The sequence below is a fragment of the Musa acuminata genome, chromosome BXJ3-3, assembly GCF_036884655.1.
Source record: "Musa acuminata AAA Group cultivar baxijiao chromosome BXJ3-3, Cavendish_Baxijiao_AAA, whole genome shotgun sequence".
NCBI lineage: Eukaryota > Viridiplantae > Streptophyta > Magnoliopsida > Zingiberales > Musaceae > Musa > Musa acuminata.
The window spans coordinates 29277077-29295032 of NC_088351.1; the positions used below are offsets into that span (position 1 = coordinate 29277077).

The 17956-nt window shown below is 37.8% G+C and overlaps 2 protein-coding genes across 6 annotated transcripts; both read right to left on the reverse strand.

Moving 5' to 3' along the window:
- Positions 1-249: 249 nt before the first annotated feature.
- On the reverse strand, positions 250-9951 carry LOC135632956 (uncharacterized). Of its 5 annotated transcripts, none has more exons than XM_065141877.1 (6): positions 9568-9950; positions 8744-9499; positions 5620-5830; positions 4983-5059; positions 1547-3266; positions 250-1069 (listed from the first exon to the last, which is right to left on the reverse strand). In XM_065141877.1, exons 3-6 carry the CDS (start codon positions 5777-5779, stop codon positions 390-392), a joined length of 2637 nt encoding a protein of 878 aa, XP_064997949.1. In that variant the 5' UTR covers positions 5780-5830; positions 8744-9499; positions 9568-9950; the 3' UTR covers positions 250-389. The 5 variants fall into 5 exon arrangements, with proteins under 5 accessions (XP_064997949.1, XP_064997950.1, XP_064997951.1 ...); XM_065141878.1 differs by having other exon boundaries at positions 8744-9086; positions 9155-9950; XM_065141879.1 differs by having other exon boundaries at positions 9155-9951.
- Positions 9952-11575: 1624 nt separating this feature from the next.
- On the reverse strand, positions 11576-14900 carry LOC135634332 (E3 ubiquitin-protein ligase XB3-like). Its single transcript, XM_065144741.1, has 8 exons — positions 14584-14900; positions 14435-14494; positions 14256-14327; positions 14024-14142; positions 13773-13913; positions 13559-13666; positions 12861-13116; positions 11576-12318 (listed from the first exon to the last, which is right to left on the reverse strand). Exons 1-8 carry the CDS (start codon positions 14764-14766, stop codon positions 11935-11937), a joined length of 1323 nt encoding a protein of 440 aa, XP_065000813.1. The 5' UTR covers positions 14767-14900; the 3' UTR covers positions 11576-11934.
- Positions 14901-17956: the final 3056 nt, after the last annotated feature.

A 17956-nucleotide genomic window follows, 5' to 3' on the forward strand; every position in this document is an offset into this window, starting at 1 on the left:
CAAGTAGAAATATAGTACTTTAAATTTTATTCTGAAGATAAATCCATAAGAATACAAACCAACACAAGGTAAAAGAAACCAGTGAACAAAATCTCTGGCAAGTATAGTATGAATCTGCAAGCTATGACAGCATATTATTATCTTAATAATATAGGATATCTATACAAGAATCATGATCACTTTGATCACACAAAGGAACAACCTTACACCAAGCTAAGGACAAGAAAGGAGCTAAACAACACACAAAGATAAAATGAAAAGCACTTTGATTCACTACCTTAGATCGCAAAATTTATATAGTACAATGAATTCCACTCTATACAGATGTGAATGACATCGATCAGATCGAACTACATAGCTACAAAGATATATACAACATGCAAAATAAACTAGGAAAATACAGAATAATAACCTGAGATATCATCACAATCAAGAATTAATTCATCCAGCAAACCATCCAAAAGAAGGTCCTCTAACTCCACACCCAGACACACGGCATCCTGCTGCAGGTTCAACCATCCATCATTTTTTGCATAGTCTCGAGCCACAACATGTTCATGCATGTGACTAAGATGTGAGCTAATTTTTCGCCAAACCTCATCGAGGATATTACGTTCCGCAGGCAATGTTCTAGTGTCAGGGTCAAAGCGCGAGAACCAGCTACCGGTAGAATATTTTTCTGATATTTCCAATAAGATCTCATCAATTAGATCAAAAAGGAGCTGGTGCTCAGGAGAGAGATCATCAGAATCATATGATGCAACCTCATGTCCATCAGATAGCAAGGGGCCAACTAGTTGACTGGGGAAGTGCTGTGCACCAACAAACTCGAAACCATTGAAACCGGATTTTCTCAATACACCCCTGACATAGTTGAAATCAGCCTCATCCTTTTGATCCACTTGAATGTGGAACTTGCCAACATTTGCAAAAGCCTCCTGCTGCTTTTTACCAAAATTAGATTCAGCAGGATCCATCTCATCAGATACTTTAAAAACCGACAAATTATGTGTTTTGGCCAACAAATCGACTTCCTCAAAATGGAGGTTTCTTGGTTCAGTCTCTGAATCTGCAAAAACCAGGAAAAATAAAAGAAGTTGAAACCTATAATGAAGAGCTCCAATAAAGATTTTATAATAAGAGATGTGGCATGCTATGTTTCATGACTTCATTTATTCTCTTTTTTTTTTTTCAGAATGGCTTTTCACCTTTTCTTTTGTGTGTGTGTGTGTGTTTGTCAATTGCATGTGTTTGGGCTGTTGTGTGCAAATGGAAACATGGTATCAGAAAAGATTAGTGGCATAAACTATGCTTAACCTTCTAGCAATCACTAGATGAACTTAATCAATTGAAGAGTAAATGGAAGATAATATAACAAAGAAAACTGAATCTGCCCCTCTCATAATCTAGGCGATCACAGACATCAGGACAAACCACGTTTTGAGGACACACATTTAACTTTATGGCTTAAGGTATGTCTGTGGACTATTTCTTTCTATGATGACATATCTTGATTAAAAGTTGTGGGTTAAATGAGATACTTTACCTTCTAAGTACTCATGTTTTGCAGGTTTCAAAAGATCATCTTCAGAATTTAGTTGAAAAACAGAGGTTGGCCTTGGTTTAGTTGACTCATCATTTGAATCTACTTCCAGCGCATGCTCATGCGCAACATGGCTATTGCCCGTCTGTGGTGAATCTGAAACTTCATGTACTTCTTCACTCTGGTGAAGCTCAATATGAGAATCTTGTTGGTCCACAGACAACTCATTAGGCAAAGGGATACAACCAATGTTCGACGTCCATGAAACCCTGCATGTCTCTGTCTCTGTAAGTTTGCTAGCGATCAGTGGTAATTCTAGTCCTCCATAAATTTTCCCGCTAGCATGTACATCAAGAGTTTGTTCTAGAATGACACCAGGTTCAATGCTCTCCTTCACATTCACCAGTGAATTTCCTGACTCTGGCTCAGCAGGAGTATGGACGTCAATTGCCTCATCTCCATTCAAAGGATTGCTAATTGCCGCTTCTGACAACAGAGCTCCATGTAATGGTTCATTTGGGACATCCTTACAGCAAAAGGAGTTGAATTCAGGATTAGAGTGAATTTGTTCAAAGACCTTTTGTGCCGTCTGATCCTGCAACTCAAAATCCACATCAGTCGAGGTCAAGTTTTCTTGCAGCCTTTTGGATTCACTGGTTAAAATGGACTCAAACACATGAGAATATTTGTATGACTCAGTAAGAGATCGAGATCTTCTAAAACTCTGACGTGGGTGTGCTTTTGGAGGAATACTAACATTGTCTTCTATGCTTTCTTTGAAATGTCTGGCTGAGGCAGATCGGAATAGCTTTTCTTTCATGACATTCCCAGATGCTGTGTGGCCATAAGGGATTTTATGCAGAAGCCCATCCATCGAAATATGAAGATGCTCCTTCCTGTTCTCATTGAATACATCCTTTAACTTTTTCTTAACAGTCCTAGAATGACTTAAAAGAGTTCCATGATCTCCTTGTTTTGTATGCTTAAGAAAAGATCTGGGTGAAAACTCTGAATTATAGTAAGCATTATACTTGTCAACAACTGCAGGTTCTGATTTCAGAACCAGGGACTTCACTTCTTGGTTAACAAGGTGATCGTTGGGTGATTTATTGTGCCTTTTAGCTGACAAGCCAACCATGGGGGATGAGCCAGACTTCATTAATGCTCTCTCAGAGCTACACCGATGAAGATTCTGTAAATAATTTTCCAACAAAATGTCTGGTTCTTCAACAATTCCCAGGAATGACTCACCCTGCTCATTAATAAACTCCTTTGTACCGATCAAATCATTAGACTGGAACACATCTCTTCCCAACTCCTCAAAGGAGTCCATCTGTTTTGAAAAGGCATCCCAGTGATTTGCTTGCTTTTCAGTTGGTTGATTAAGCTCAGTGTGGCTAACATGATTAACATGTTTTATTGTTCCACATACTTGATGCTTTTTACTTGCAGGCGGAAGTTGATCATGTTCATGGCTTTCAGAAGAATCACTCTTTTGTGAACGGAAATCAACTTTCGGGGTAGCAGTGTCAGAAGCCATTTCCACTGGAAGAACATAATCACTGCATTCCAAGTGATGTATGGAAACGGTGCGCATCAGGCGTGGCTTCACAGGAAGCATCTTTTGCTTCTGATTATGCTTCCTAAACATTTTTTTGAAAATCAAAGCTCTAACAAGAGCCTTTCCTGAACTTTTTTTTGTTTGGCTGCCCTTGTTTACAATCTGATGCAGATGACAAGAAAGCAGCTATGGTTAATACGTAGGGTAGCTAGACCATGGCACCAATGTACAACACCTTATAAATTGTTAGATAGTTGGATAAAAATAAACAGACAAAAGTCACCAATGTACAACACCTTATAAATTGTTAGATAGTTGGATAAAAATAAACAGACAAAAGGAAACTAGAAGATAATATGCTAGACAGTTGACTGTTGGACACATCATTGTCTAATAATATACCAAAAGCATCAGATCACAAGGCCACTTTTTTGATACACTGATAATTTACTAGCACTGAAAATGTACAAGTTTACATAATTCTTTGACATTCATAATTAAGAGCTGCTACACAAAACCACATCTCATTTGCTGGTAATACTCTTAGCAGTCCATAAGTTGGCATGTTTCATTGAATTGATTATGTCAATCTAACTGTTACCTCAAATGAGGAGGAAGTATAGAATTTGTATTCTATGGCACAAAATCAGGCAGTAGAAACTAAAAGCAAGCAACATCTGTTACACTTGCCACTCCTGTGAACAAGCAAATATTTGAATTATCTGGAACTCACATTATTAACACAGAATGTGCTTCTGGAAATGATTTCTTGAAAAGCTCTAGATGATAAAATATTTGTAAAAGTCCTCAGTCCATGTCATTAACAAGGTGATTAAAGAGTAACAATCAAGAAATATCAAATGGTATGGAGGGTAGTCAACCACAGGGAAGTATGGGGCATAAAACAACACCAATGATAGACAAATGTTGCAGTCAGAACAAGAACAAGTCAGCTTAAATCATCAGATTGCATAAACAATAGACAGAGCTACTGAACACTGATAATCTCTGTCAATTGAGACCTAGAACTATATATAGCCTACTAGGTATCTTAGTCTTCTATAAAGTTCTCATGATCTTCCTGTTGGTCTAAAAAGGTTATACTGCATAGACAGGATGAATGAACCCTGAATTCTTCATGCATTACATCAAATATCGCTGAACATGTCCTCATCGTTTCTCTTCCAGATCTGGAGGCATTCATATTCTTCTATGTTATCCTTTTTGTCATGTACATGATCCATGATATTAATAGCTAATAGCCTAATACTAGATGGGTCTCGCCTATTAGCCAGGATACTGCAGCTCCTTCACTGGCTATATCTATATCGTTAGAAGTAAGAAAGCCATTGCAATATGGAGCCATCACATGGAACTATTCAAAAGATAGAACATAAGCAATTTTCTTGGGGAAATCCTCTGAGCTAATGGAAGAATCAAATTTGGTTTTATCATTAACAATTTTTCTCCTGCTTTTCTTCATAATTTACAGTGGATCTTCTTTGTTTGCTCAAACGCTCAAAGCCAATTCCAAACTCAATAACTCTTTACAGAAATGAGTTCCTGTACTTGCTGAGGTCCAGGATGCTTCACCAGCTCAACCAGCTGATGTACATTAAAATTGATGCCTCTAGTTACTCCAAGTCAAGGTTGGACCAAAAAGAGAATCTAAATGTGGCTTGCCATAGATTAGGATGTATGATTATCAAAATAAATTCTAGCGATCAAAATAAAAAGCATATGAAAAAAGTAAAGCAGTACAAGAAAGCCTATTAAACAGATGCAAATTATACAAGAAGCACATGACAAAATATAGCAACATATTGAGTCAAAAAATGATCTGAAACTTGCTTTATAAACATTTGAATCAAAACTCACCAGGAGCTTGGTTTCATCATCCAAGTTGTCATGTTCATCTACACTTACAGGAACATGCACTTCTGGGATTTTAACTCCTACAAGAAAATTAAGCGTCATCAGCAAACATAAGAATAAAAACATTTCTTCAATGATAATAAATGAGGAGACTAATATAAATTCCACAAAGTTAGAAAGTTAATGGTGCCAACAAATTTGGTGTTTTCAAAAGTCAAATCCCACTTGATTAGAAGAATATTGTGGTGGAAAATTTGCAAAATAAAGAAGAACCGATGATAAAGTGAAAAGCCAAATTTAGATTCAGGTGTAGGTGATTCTCCTATGGGACAAGTGCTACCCTAAAACCCTAAAATAACAAAAACAATAACAACAACATTAATAAAAGATTTTATTGGATTAAAGCTTGTCTAATCTATTCAAGTATCTGATTAGACTTGTGATCCGAGTGTTCATTTCAGAAGCATATGTTCCACACAAGACAGCTGTGAGTAATCATATGAAACCGGTAAGTTGTTCAAATTAAATGATGACGTTTGTGCCAAATTTGTCATGGCAAGAGCTCAACACCATAAAACAGGAAAGCAACAAAAACAAAGAAGCTACACAAGCTTAGATCAAGAAGAAAGTAAACACTCACTCCTGACGTGTCTGCGATTGCCATGACCGTCATCCCCAAGCAGCCTCCTCACACTGAGACGATGTTGTAAGTCAAAGATCCGAAGCCAGTCCCACATGCAGCTCTTGTAATTCTTCTGAAACGAGGCGGTGGAGTTCTGATGCTGCAATAGTCCCTCCATAAGACCAACACAACGTACCAAAACAGATGCCTGAGGACCGCAGCTTCAATCCTGGAATAGAAATAGATAAATAAGCATGCCTAAACCACAGAAAACAACGCAGAGAAACATCCAAACAAAGGAAAAAGAAAAAGCGCTGAACTTTGTGCACTTAAGTTGCAACAAACAATCAAAAACACCAACAAACAGAGTACCAGAGACAACTTCCGAACCATAACCGATCCTTATTTCTCGAATTCTCGGATAAAGAGCAAAAGAATAACACAAAGAGAAGGGCAACAGATATGTACAAACATGGCAGTGAAATATCCTCTTTACGAACATCTTCTTGCGATTCCATAACAACAATTCTAAAGCAACTGAACCAAGAAAACCAAAATACAGCCATGTGAGGAGAAGGCGGCATTAACAACCTGCGGAGGAGGTGGGAGGTTGGAGGGCGGCGGGAGATTAGGGATTGGAAGACTGGGGAGAAAGTGTAGAAAGATCGCCTCGCGACTTTGGCGGGCGCAGTTGAATCCTTCCACACTTCGTTGTGGAAGAAAAGGAAAGAAATAAAGAGAGGGGAAGAGGGATTCTGTATTATGTGTCGTTTTCTCTTTGCCCGTTAAATTGGACCCTTTCTTTTGCTTAAGATCTCACCACCGAAGACAAGTCTTTTAACGTGGCGTGCCCGCAAATAAATAGATAATGCAATATTAATATTATAGATATAATAGATATTGCTCCAAAGATTAATATTATCGTTAACATCAATTCAGAAAATTCATAGTAAGCACTTGTAATATACTTAATATCAATTTTATTTGTGTTAAAAACATATGAAAATATAGTTGTTTTAAAATGGCCTAATATTTTTAAAGTGACATAGAACTTATAAAAGATAACTATATAAATCAAAATATCAAATAGATTAATTTTCAATGGCTTATGGAAATAAAAAACGACAGCATATAATATTTATACTAAAATTAAAATTATATATATTCTTTAATAAACACTTTAAGTTTCTTTAAAGGCTAATTAAAGATTATCCCTGTAATTAATTATTTTTAATATTTTAATATTTTTATATTTTAAAAAATATATTATTATTTTTTATAAAATAAAATAAAATATTTAATCATATTTCTTCTCACGTTATCGATTATGTTGGTGAAAATACTATAAGATTTACTATTAAGAAACTATGTTGATAAAAATACGATAGATTTATTATTAAGTATTGATTCTGTTTATTTTAGTTTATCATAGAGTTAATAACGTAAGGAGAAACGAGATTAAATATTTCACTTTCGTAAATATAATGATCTCAATATAATTTTCAAAAATATAGATCAATCAAAATAAGTTGATTATAAAAGATAATATATAATTAATGGTCACAGACGGATGAGCACGAAAGGTGGAACGGAAGACCAGGGAAGGTGGGGGTCCGGTTAGTGGGAGAACGGTAGGTGAAATTAAGTTGTTGGAATGGAACCTGCGACTTGTAATATGGAGTATGGACTCCCAAAATATCATCAATATGTTAATGTATGTGTAACATTGATCCCCCTTTTCTTATGACTTATATGTCACATGAATACATACCATAGAAAGGATGTGATTTGGATGGAAAATGTAGATATGTTTCGAGCACTAAATTGGGAATTTTCAAAATAAACTCCATAGTGTCAAATCCAAAATGCTACTATCTCTTACAACTCAGAGTGCAAGAAGAACCAAATTATATAACTCTATGATTTATATGGACTTAATTTCTCCATCTTAGCATTTCTTAGTTTTGCAATTATTCAATAACCATTCTATCCATAAAAGATTAAAAACTCATGAATATTCCTATTCAGATTTGGTGTCATTTTAGTTGTTAAATGTGATGAATCATTGTTTTGTTTCGACTAAATATTTTTCGTCAACACCCTAATCATTTGTCTAAGAGATTACTCTCATTTGTATGATGTTAATTCTCCTACTTTACAACCGATATGAAACTAAATATATTTACTGGTATACAAGATTATTAATTTTCAAAACGAGTGAAATACCATTATTTCTATTCCTAATTATCTCCATATCTCATTAAAGTTCTAATTACATAAGAATGATATTTCTATTATTTCTTATTATTTTATATAAATTTATAATCCATCCTAGTAAGATTAGGCACATTACCATACAAAAATGTAATGATGATCAAAATGAATCAAATTTTAAACAAATCAGAAACCCAACAATGAGATTCTCCTATAACTACACAATTATCAATAATCATTTTTGTTGTTTGTATTGATAAGGCTGTCGTCATATCGTGTTCCTTCCGTTGCGTACGACGTAGGAGATTGGAGTTTGGAAGTCAACCACACATCAAGTTGGTGACCTTGACTTCCTTGTGGACCCTCTGTGATGGTCAACAGTCAACAATTTGGGGGCAGTACGTACTCTCGGTCAAAGATGTAACCCAGTCATCGTTGACACGATTCTGCCTATCCTAGTCTCCCAAGTGCGTGCGTGTGTCTCCTAAGTCTCCTCCGTGACTCGAACATCTCATTCTCAATGAGGTTTCAGAACACACTGCTTGACTTAGAAAACCTTTATTCTAGAATGTGATTAGGTGGCTGCAGCTTATTTAGACCAAAATAAAAGGAATCTTTAATCGATTTGACTTCCTAAAAAAATTAAAATGCATTATTTCGAGATAGTTTTAAGCCTTTTTATACAAATTATTTTTAAAAAAAATTATTAAACTGTATATTAAGTGAATTCTTAATTTAAGTGAATTCTTAAATTATTACCCAAATATCCATCATCCTTAAGGCCCCAGCCCAACCCATTTCTAAGATGGGCCAAGTCGCTAATTGAGGCCCATCTTGTTGACTCGACTTCAGATCAATCCCGACGAACCAATCGACGAAACCAAAAGCAAGAATCCAAGCGCAAGCAGCGAGGACGAGAGCCACTTACCTCCCCTCGATGATGATCGTGGGGGGAGCGGCCGAAACGACCACAACGCGCAGTCTTCCTCTGGCACAACGGCCTCTCGTTTCCTTCGCGTCTCCTCGATCCGAGCCCGTCCGTCGTCCTTGACGACGGCGTTCATGGCGCTCTTCGACCGACTCCAGGTTAACGCGTGAACCCCGAGCGGAGGCGCAGAGAGCGAGGAGGAAGAGGGCGAGTGCTTGGCCGTCGTCTTCTTCCTCTTATGGGAACCGCCGGCGATCGATTTATGGTATCAGCCCAACCCATTCTCATATGGGCCAAATTGCTAATCGAGGCCCATCTTGTTGATCCGACTTCAGATCAATCCCTACGAACCAATCGAGGAAACCAAAAGCACGAATCCAAGCGCAAGCAGCGAGGACGAGAGCCACTTACCTCACCTCGATGATGATCGTGGGGGGAGCGGTCGAGACGACCAGCAACGCGCAGTCTTCCTCTGGCACGACGGCCCTCCCGTTTCCTCCGCGCCTCCTCGATCCGAGCCCGTCCGTCGTCCTTTATGACGGCGTTCATGGCGCTCTTCGACCCACTCCAGGCTAACGCGTGAGCCCCGAGCGGAGGCGCAGAGAGCGAGGAGGAAGAGGGCGAGTGCTTGGCCGTCGTCTTCTTCCTCTTATGCGAACCGCCGGCGATCGATTTATGGTCTCAACCCAACCCATTCTCATATGGGCCAAATTGTTAATCGAGGCCCATCTTGTTGATCCGACTTCAGATCAATCCCTACGAACCAATCGACGAAACCGAAAGCACGAATCCAAGCGCAAGCAGCGAGGACGAGAGCCACTTACCTCGCCTCGATGATGATCGTGGGGGGAGCGGCCGAAACGACCACAACGCGCAGTCTTCCTCTGGCACAACGGCCTCCCGTTTCCTTCGCGCCTCCTCGATCCGAGCCCGTCCGTCGTCCTTGATGACGGCGTTCATGGCGCTCTTCGACCCACTCCAGGCTAACGCGTGAGCCCCGAGCGGAGGCGCAGAGAGCGAGGAGGAAGAGGGCGAGTGCTTGGCCGTCGTCTTCTTCCTCTTATGCGAGCCGCCGGCGATCGATTTTATGGTCTTACGGTTGCACTTCCCGCTTTGTGTCCGTGGACACGTGTAGATACAGGATGCTGTCATCTAAAGAACGGACGGCTGTGCGGGGCGTTCCCCTGTTACGGAGGGTTAAAGGTCAGATAAATGACATGAAATTTATGAGTCCCCTATCCGTTTGATCACCAACTATATATATATATATATATATATATATATATATATATATATATATATATATATATATATATATATATATATATATATATATATATATATATATAATTAAATTAAATCGAATTAGGTGGTTGTCATATGTGATCGATATCGAAAATAATATTTCTCATAGAGGTATAATTTTTTTAATATATTAAAAAGTCTGTCAAATTTTTATTTTTGACTCTAAAACATGATATGTAGTATCAAATGGTACCACCCGTATCGGTACCACTCGGTACAAGCGGTACGTACCGATCTAATGACATACCGATACGCGGATTGTCCGATATCGCTATAGTGCTATAGTAGGAAGAAATATATATATAGATATATATAATTGTTCAGTACATCAGGGTATATCGCTCGATACGTCCTAGTGTACCGCTCGATATACTGGTACCGTACCATACCGAGTCAATCTTGAAACACTGGTATGATACGGTATTACATACCTTATTCTAAAGAATAAAAAAAAATAAGTGAGAGAGAGAGAGACATATAAGTTAGATCTACCATTTTCATGTCATTGTCCACTAACCACAGGATATAAAATTCTTGTATAAAACTATTAATGAACGGTGCATCAGATACCTTAGCACTTTGTCATGATGGCCATGAATCTTAAGCCAATCCAAAAGGTGGTCATTTTTTGGTGTCTGCCATTACAGCAGCACTTGAGAGCTCAATCAGGAAAAAAGAGGGAGAAGGAGGAAAAAACATCACATCCCTGATAATGTTGCAATATGTTGGATCATTTGGCAACCTGCAGTAGAATTCATGATTTGGCCTCTTGTCACCCCTCACATGATGATGTGTGAGAAAGATATTTTGAAGATTGAGAAAAAAGAAATGTAGTCAGATGGAACCATGTCATCATCATCCTCTCTGTTTCACACCGCACAGTGTGTTTTACACATATTTCAGAGGATGCCAAAACAGAGACACATCAGAATGTGGTGGTGAGAGCTCAACAAGTTATAAGAAAAAGAACTCTGTTCAGATAAAGCATGACAGCCTCCCCTCTGTTTCACATCTTTCATCTTGAAGATGGCTTCTTTGTGGCACATTCTTCCTTCCTTGACACGGGAAGTGGGGCCCTCCACAGCTTGTGTCATCCTTTTTGACCTATCAGGGCCAACCCACATCCTCCTCTGGTGTCCACTAAGTTGACCTATGAAACATCCAATCCATTGTGGAAGATCATCACCTTCGCAACCAATGGATGGAGATTACCCATTGGGGAAAACCAAATGTACTCCATGGTGAAGAACCTCTTCATTACTCAAGTCTCTTCTCAACCAATCACTGATCCAATCTGGATGAATCTGTTTCACACTTCAAACATTGAAGGGTAACTCTGACCACAAACCAATAGCACCAGCTGACTTGGGAGGTCTTATAATGGATTGATCACTGTCAAGGAACAACAGGACTCTAGCTTGATAAAGACATCTTTGGCTTCTTCCTCTGGACTGCACCCACAAAGAAAAGGACCGAGGCACAATGAAGCTTCATTCCAATGCTAAACTATATGAAAAAAGTCTCATATCAAGCCAACACCCAAAACTTATAAATGAAATGTTAATTTACATTACATCATTCATCATGCTTCCAAGCAGACAGGAAGTCCATGATGTAGGAAAGTTACCAAATGGATCTCTCTCTCTACTTAGATGGATCTGAAAACTTCCCTGATAGGCATATATTGCCTTTGTTTTACCAAAAGAACCATAGACTTCCATCTCTGTAGTAGAGAAGAACTGGCAACACAAGCTATAAAAAGAAACTAATTATTTGATGACTATTTTTCCTTTAAGAGTGCAAGATTCTACACTAGCAGTCGACTCCCTCTGCAATGCTTATTGGAGGCTCCAGAACTGGTAGACATATGAACCTGAATGCAATTATCAAGGCTTGTCCACAGTATCGTCGCTATCCATTATGCGCCCAGAGCCACGACCCATCCTACCGAATGATCCGATAGCCAAAGTCAGACCTTTGAAGCTGCCACTTCCACCACTGAAGTTCCGAGACCTCCTAGACCTCCTTAGCATGGAGTTGGTGGCATTGTCCCCCTCGTCTGCGGCCTTTGTCTTGGCAACCACCAATCTAGAAATGTTGCAGCGGCAGAAGGGGCAAGATGGTGAAGGCACGGACAAGGTTGTTGGGTTGGGCTTGTTGTGGCAGCACAGAGACAACGTGCAGTGAGCGCACATCTGGTGCCCACAGTCTCGGACCTCGATGGTGCAGACTTGGTGGAAGCAGATGGAACAAAGGTCGGAATCACTTGCCTGCAAGATTATTTCCTCATATGAATGAAATCAAGAACAAAACTTGAAGACTAGTAGTTTTCTTCATTAGGGAAGAAGCATCATCTAAAAATATTCTACAAAATTCTGCATTTGAAAATTTCTGTCAGCGAAACAGCTAAAAGGTTATGTTGATAGTTGAAACAAAAGTATCAGATTTATTGTACTATGGCATAATGTTCATCCAGCATTTAATGCAAATCTTATTTTGCAACAAATTGAGTCATTCCACAAATAACTGCATAACCATAACTCAAACTGGTTATAATCTAATTATTAGAATTAAATTTTTTACTGGTGATGTAATATTATAACCTTCAATTAATCATGGAAAAAGAGTATAAATAATCTCCACAAACAACTTAAGCACCGACACTAATAGGTCGCGTAATCTATCAAGCCTAACATCCTTTGTAACTGTTGCAAGCAATAATCATTGTCAATAAAAAACATGGATATAAGCATTAAGGTTTCTTTTTTCCAAAAAACCAAAAACTGAAGTTGAAAATGAAATCTTATGGTACCTCAGACATATCATCAACTACTTCATCTGAATTGGCAGGAGATAGCACCAAATATTTTGTTCCCTTTAGGATCTTCTTCTCTCTTTCCTTGTTAGCCTCCATCAGAGCTGCCTCTAGCAAAGCCTTTGCATCTGGATCAAGTTCACTGATGAACTTCAATGGAGAAGGCCAAACCAGAGGCTCAGCTGCTGATGGGTTTAGTAGAGCTGCACATGCTCCATGGTTTCGCTTCAGAGCTACAACATATGGTATTTGACTGCAAACAGAAACCAGCAAAATGTTCACTGGCAGCAGAAAGAAAACATCATCTCCTATTAAATGATAGATCGTCATTGTTAAAAGAAATAATTGTGCTTTTTCTAACAAAGAAAGTTTGGACTACTCATAGCTAGAACATTATGTAAGAAATGGTCCCAGAGAATCCATCCTATATTATCTCACTAGCATAAGACAGCTAAAGATATTAAGATGCCCAAATGCCAGCAGCTAATCCCCGAGAATTAGACTCTATAGTCATTTGTAATATAAATGCAAAAATGAACTAATAGTCAGGAATTTAATCAAGATCTTGGACAAGATAATTATTAGATCAGTTTGTTCAAGATGTCATCTAGTCACCAAACAAGCACAAAGTCGTACATCATGCATTCTGATTTCTTCGATGGTATAGACAAGGTCAAAGGGCAAAACATCCCTACCCAGATGAATCCCTCTGAAGCCTGTCAGCTCCCCATGCAAGCAACTCACGTACGCAATCCAAACTCCCTCCACGAGCGGCCAAGTGCAAAGGGGTGCTCCCAGGATGACTGCAAATTGGAATTTGTGAGCACAGAACACAAACTCTGAACACACATTTACCGGTAGAAGCCCATGTACATATGAAACAGAGAATGAAGCTGTCCATCAAAATACCCATATCCGCCGGTTGAAACACAAACAAGAGCTCCATTGTCCAAGAGAATGTGAACACACTCGGGCCGTCGTTGCCTTGCTGCAAGATGTAGAGGCGTCGCTCCGTTGTCATCTCCGACATTTACAAACCGAGCAAATCCCCTACAGTTTTAATCGCAAGGACAAATCATTATTAGAAGGGAAACAAGCGTAATAAAGAATTTCAAGATCCATCAACCGACGATGAACTCATTGACTTGACAAAAACCCACCAAGAATCAGCAACCAAAATGGGGGCGGCTGATAGAATGGCTTGCAGACAATTCGAATGGCCATAATAAGCAGCATGATGAAGACAAGTTCTTCCATTTATCGAATCAAACATCAGGATCTAACCACACAAAATTAAAAACCAGATCATCCTCCCGTAGCAGTGATTATTTTCTACCGAACAAATCAACGAAGAACAAGATTAAATTGGGGGAAATTAGAATCTTAGCTCACATTTGCTCCGGCCTCGAGCAGCTTTTGCACGCAGGCAATCTTCCCGTGAATCGCGGCCAGCATCAGCGGAGTCTAATTTACAACCAGATCCCGTAAAATCAGATATTTTTACCAAATTTCCGAAAAAGAAAAAAAATGCGGAGAAAAGCGAAAAGATCAGATCTTTATGAACTCCCCACCTGTTTATGTCGATTAACGATGTCAGGGTTCGCATATTTTTCCAGCAACATGGACAAAATCTGCACGAGTTTCCCAAACAGCCTCGATGATACCAAAACAAGAAAAACCAAAAGAAAGCGCGAAAGAAAAAGGTAATCTTTTGCGGCACCTCGACGTGCCCATTGGCGGCGGCGATGTGGAGAGCGGAGAGGCGATCGTAGACGGTAGTGCGCCGGAGCAGCGAGGGATCTTCGTCGACGGCGCTGCGCACCGTCTCCAAGTGGCCCGCTTGGACGGCGGTGAAGAAGTCACGGTCGTAGCTCGATCCGGCGCAGCTCAGCCGCTGGCCCATCTCGTGCTCCTCTTCCCCCCCTCTATCTCTCCGGGCTCCGGCGGCGGCGAAGGGGGAGGAGGCGGGAGCAAAGGAGAGCCGGGGTGGGAGCTGGTGAGGGGAAGACGACAGGCAGCACGCGGATAGGTACAGTTCTCCAACTGCTACATTTATGGTTTGGTCTCAAGGAGTGTATCATATATCATCACCATTGGTGAGCTTACCGCAATACATGTAAAACAACAGGTCACTGCATTGATTGCCATCGGTCGACTCCCAAGAAAAAGTCAGACGTCTTTTACCGCCTCCTCTCTTTTACTGACAAATTCCACATATATCCCTCAACAGCTTTTAATTCTTTTTTTTTCGCCCTTATGAATTTATGTTTAACATAAACATAAAAGTTAATAATTTTAAGTTTACTCATATACATTTGATTAAGGACAAAATATGTAAATTAATCAATAAAAGCCATAAAAGGCCTTTTAATAATCATTATCAGTAGCTATTATTTTAAGTTTATTAAATGGTTATTAATGGGAGTGATGATATATATGAACCAAAATAATAGCAGATATATATATATATATATATATATATATATATATATGTAATATCAAATTTGAAAATGAGATAATAATTTGAAACTTTGAAAGGATAGATTATCATTCAGATGCCATCAATTCAATATTTATCAATGAATTCTCATGTTATATATATATTGAAAATATTGGAAATATGTTAATATATGCATATAATATATATATATATATATATATATATATATATATATATATATACATAATTTCCTGGCAAGAATGCAAAATTTAGACAAATTGATCTCAGCATAATTTTTTTTAAAAAAAGGGTGAATTCCTATAAAAACTTTCTTTTTCTATTTTTCTCAAGAAACATTTCAATTTCCAAAGTCTTCTACTTTCTTTCCCTCCTGATTTATAGGGTGAACCAGTCCAGTTATATTATTTTTAATAATATCAAAAAGTATTATAATATAGTATAAAAATATTACATTATATATTTTATAATGTGTTATAGTGTTTCTGTATTGTTGAAAACAAAAATATTATGTTATAGTATTTTTTTGTATTATGTCTTCATAATATTATTGAAAATACTACAACATGGGGTCCAAAAATATAAACATAATATTTTTATAAAATTTATACAAAATTATGTTATATTTTTTTATATTGTTAAAACTATTATAATGGTATAGAAATATTATAACTAGAGTGGTTCATCCTATGAATTATTTTTTAGAAAAATAAAAAAAAATATTCTAGATATTTGGTTTAAAAAAACAGAGAATTTTAAGATGAGTGGACTCTTTTTGGAAAAAAAAAATCTAAAAAAATAGAAATTTTCTTTTGGAATATGCTTAAAGCATTATAAAATTAGTGACAATAATACTAATATAATATAGTAGGGTGTGTGGACCGAGAAAGATGATGTGCAAAGATGATGTGCAATTCTCATATAATAAGTATATTATATTATAATACTAATATAATATTCTAACATCACAGATGATGTGCAATTCTTTTTTACTTGTTAGGAGTGCTTTATATAGTAAGTAGTGTTTGCAATACAACTGATATGCAAATTCGTATGCGTGGTTAGTCAGTGATTCCCATGTCAACTTGGGGCGTATACAGACGTTGATTCTATTTGCATCAGTGATATGGTGGTGATGAAGAGGAAGTATGCACGCATGACAATTGGACTACGCTACGAGATTGACTAATGATTTCGACCAACGGTGGAGCAAAGTCCACCGTATCTAATGAAGCCACGTGGATGAAGTTGACAAGGACAAAGTAGTGTTAGCACCGTCGATACGGTATCATTAGATGTCCTTATCCGACCTAATAACATAATATCCAAGTAGTTTTTGACATGTCATCATTTAGCCTAATGAGGATTCATAAAGAACGGTTCTATCCTAATTGGGGTAAATCCCCAAAAGACATCTTTGAATATGAACTCTAACACTAAATAAGATTATTAGTAAATTATAATGATAATTAATAATAATTTTAGTAAAAAAATAAAATGTCAAAAATGATTGACGTGTGATAATTAATATATAGAAGATTATTGGTCCATTCGTACATCAAATATTGAAGATTATCTTGTAACATCCCATTAGTCTCACATCGGAAGTGATCGATAAATACGATTGACTTATATAAGCTTGATGAGTGTACTATGTTAACTCTCGCTTAAGCATTTTGATCTACAGTTGAATGACCAAAATGAAGTTATTAATCAGTTAACTCATCAGAGTCTGATTGTGACAATCTCGTACGATGAATATAATCAGTAGAATTCGGTAGAAGATCATTTAGCGACGGGATGATAATGTTAATGGTGTAATGTGATAAGTCCAAAAACAAGGACTATGTATTATATATATATATATATATATATATATATATATATATTTCTTGAATTGTTGCTTTGCTTATGCAGCACTTCATATGCAGAGAGAGAGAGAGAGGTTGAGCAACAGAGTTGGTATGGAATTCTCCCTTTTTTCTTTATGTAGAATCTAATGTGCTTTTCTTTCTTTTAGAAGGCTGTGGAGACTTGCTTATGAAACAAAGGTTGTGCCACACAGATCAGTTTGATAGATTAGTCGTCGTTCAGGTAAAACGAAGAAGAACTGTAAGACTGATCAAAGGTGATCGTTGATGGCTTCATTAGTGTTCTATGAAGGGAGTCTGATGTCCCCTGATATCTCTCACATACGAAACTTCAGTGCAAGTCTTATGATTAATCATTCATTCTTATATTAGGCTTTAAATCTCGAGTAGCTTTCTTCAAGTGTCGATGGTTCTTTCTTTAATCCTCCTCACCATGAAAGGATCAGCAGGAAGCTTGGAGGGTATGAAGTGTTTTTGGGTCCAAATTAAGTTTTAATATAGCTTAGAAAGTCAAATCAGATTGCTTTGTGGAAAATGGCGGCTTAAAGAAAGTTTCCATTTCAATGTTACCAAATCGATAAGGTTCTCTAACTTTCTTTATCGGGAGCTAAATAAAACAAGCGAGCAAGCAAGAAACACTTTGAGCATTACAAAGACGAGAATGGCACCCTATTCCATGTTCCTGAGAAGAATAATTAAAGGGCACTGCTGCGGCTGTGACTTTTGAGTGGGAAGCTTATGGTATTCAGCATCTATTTGTGCCT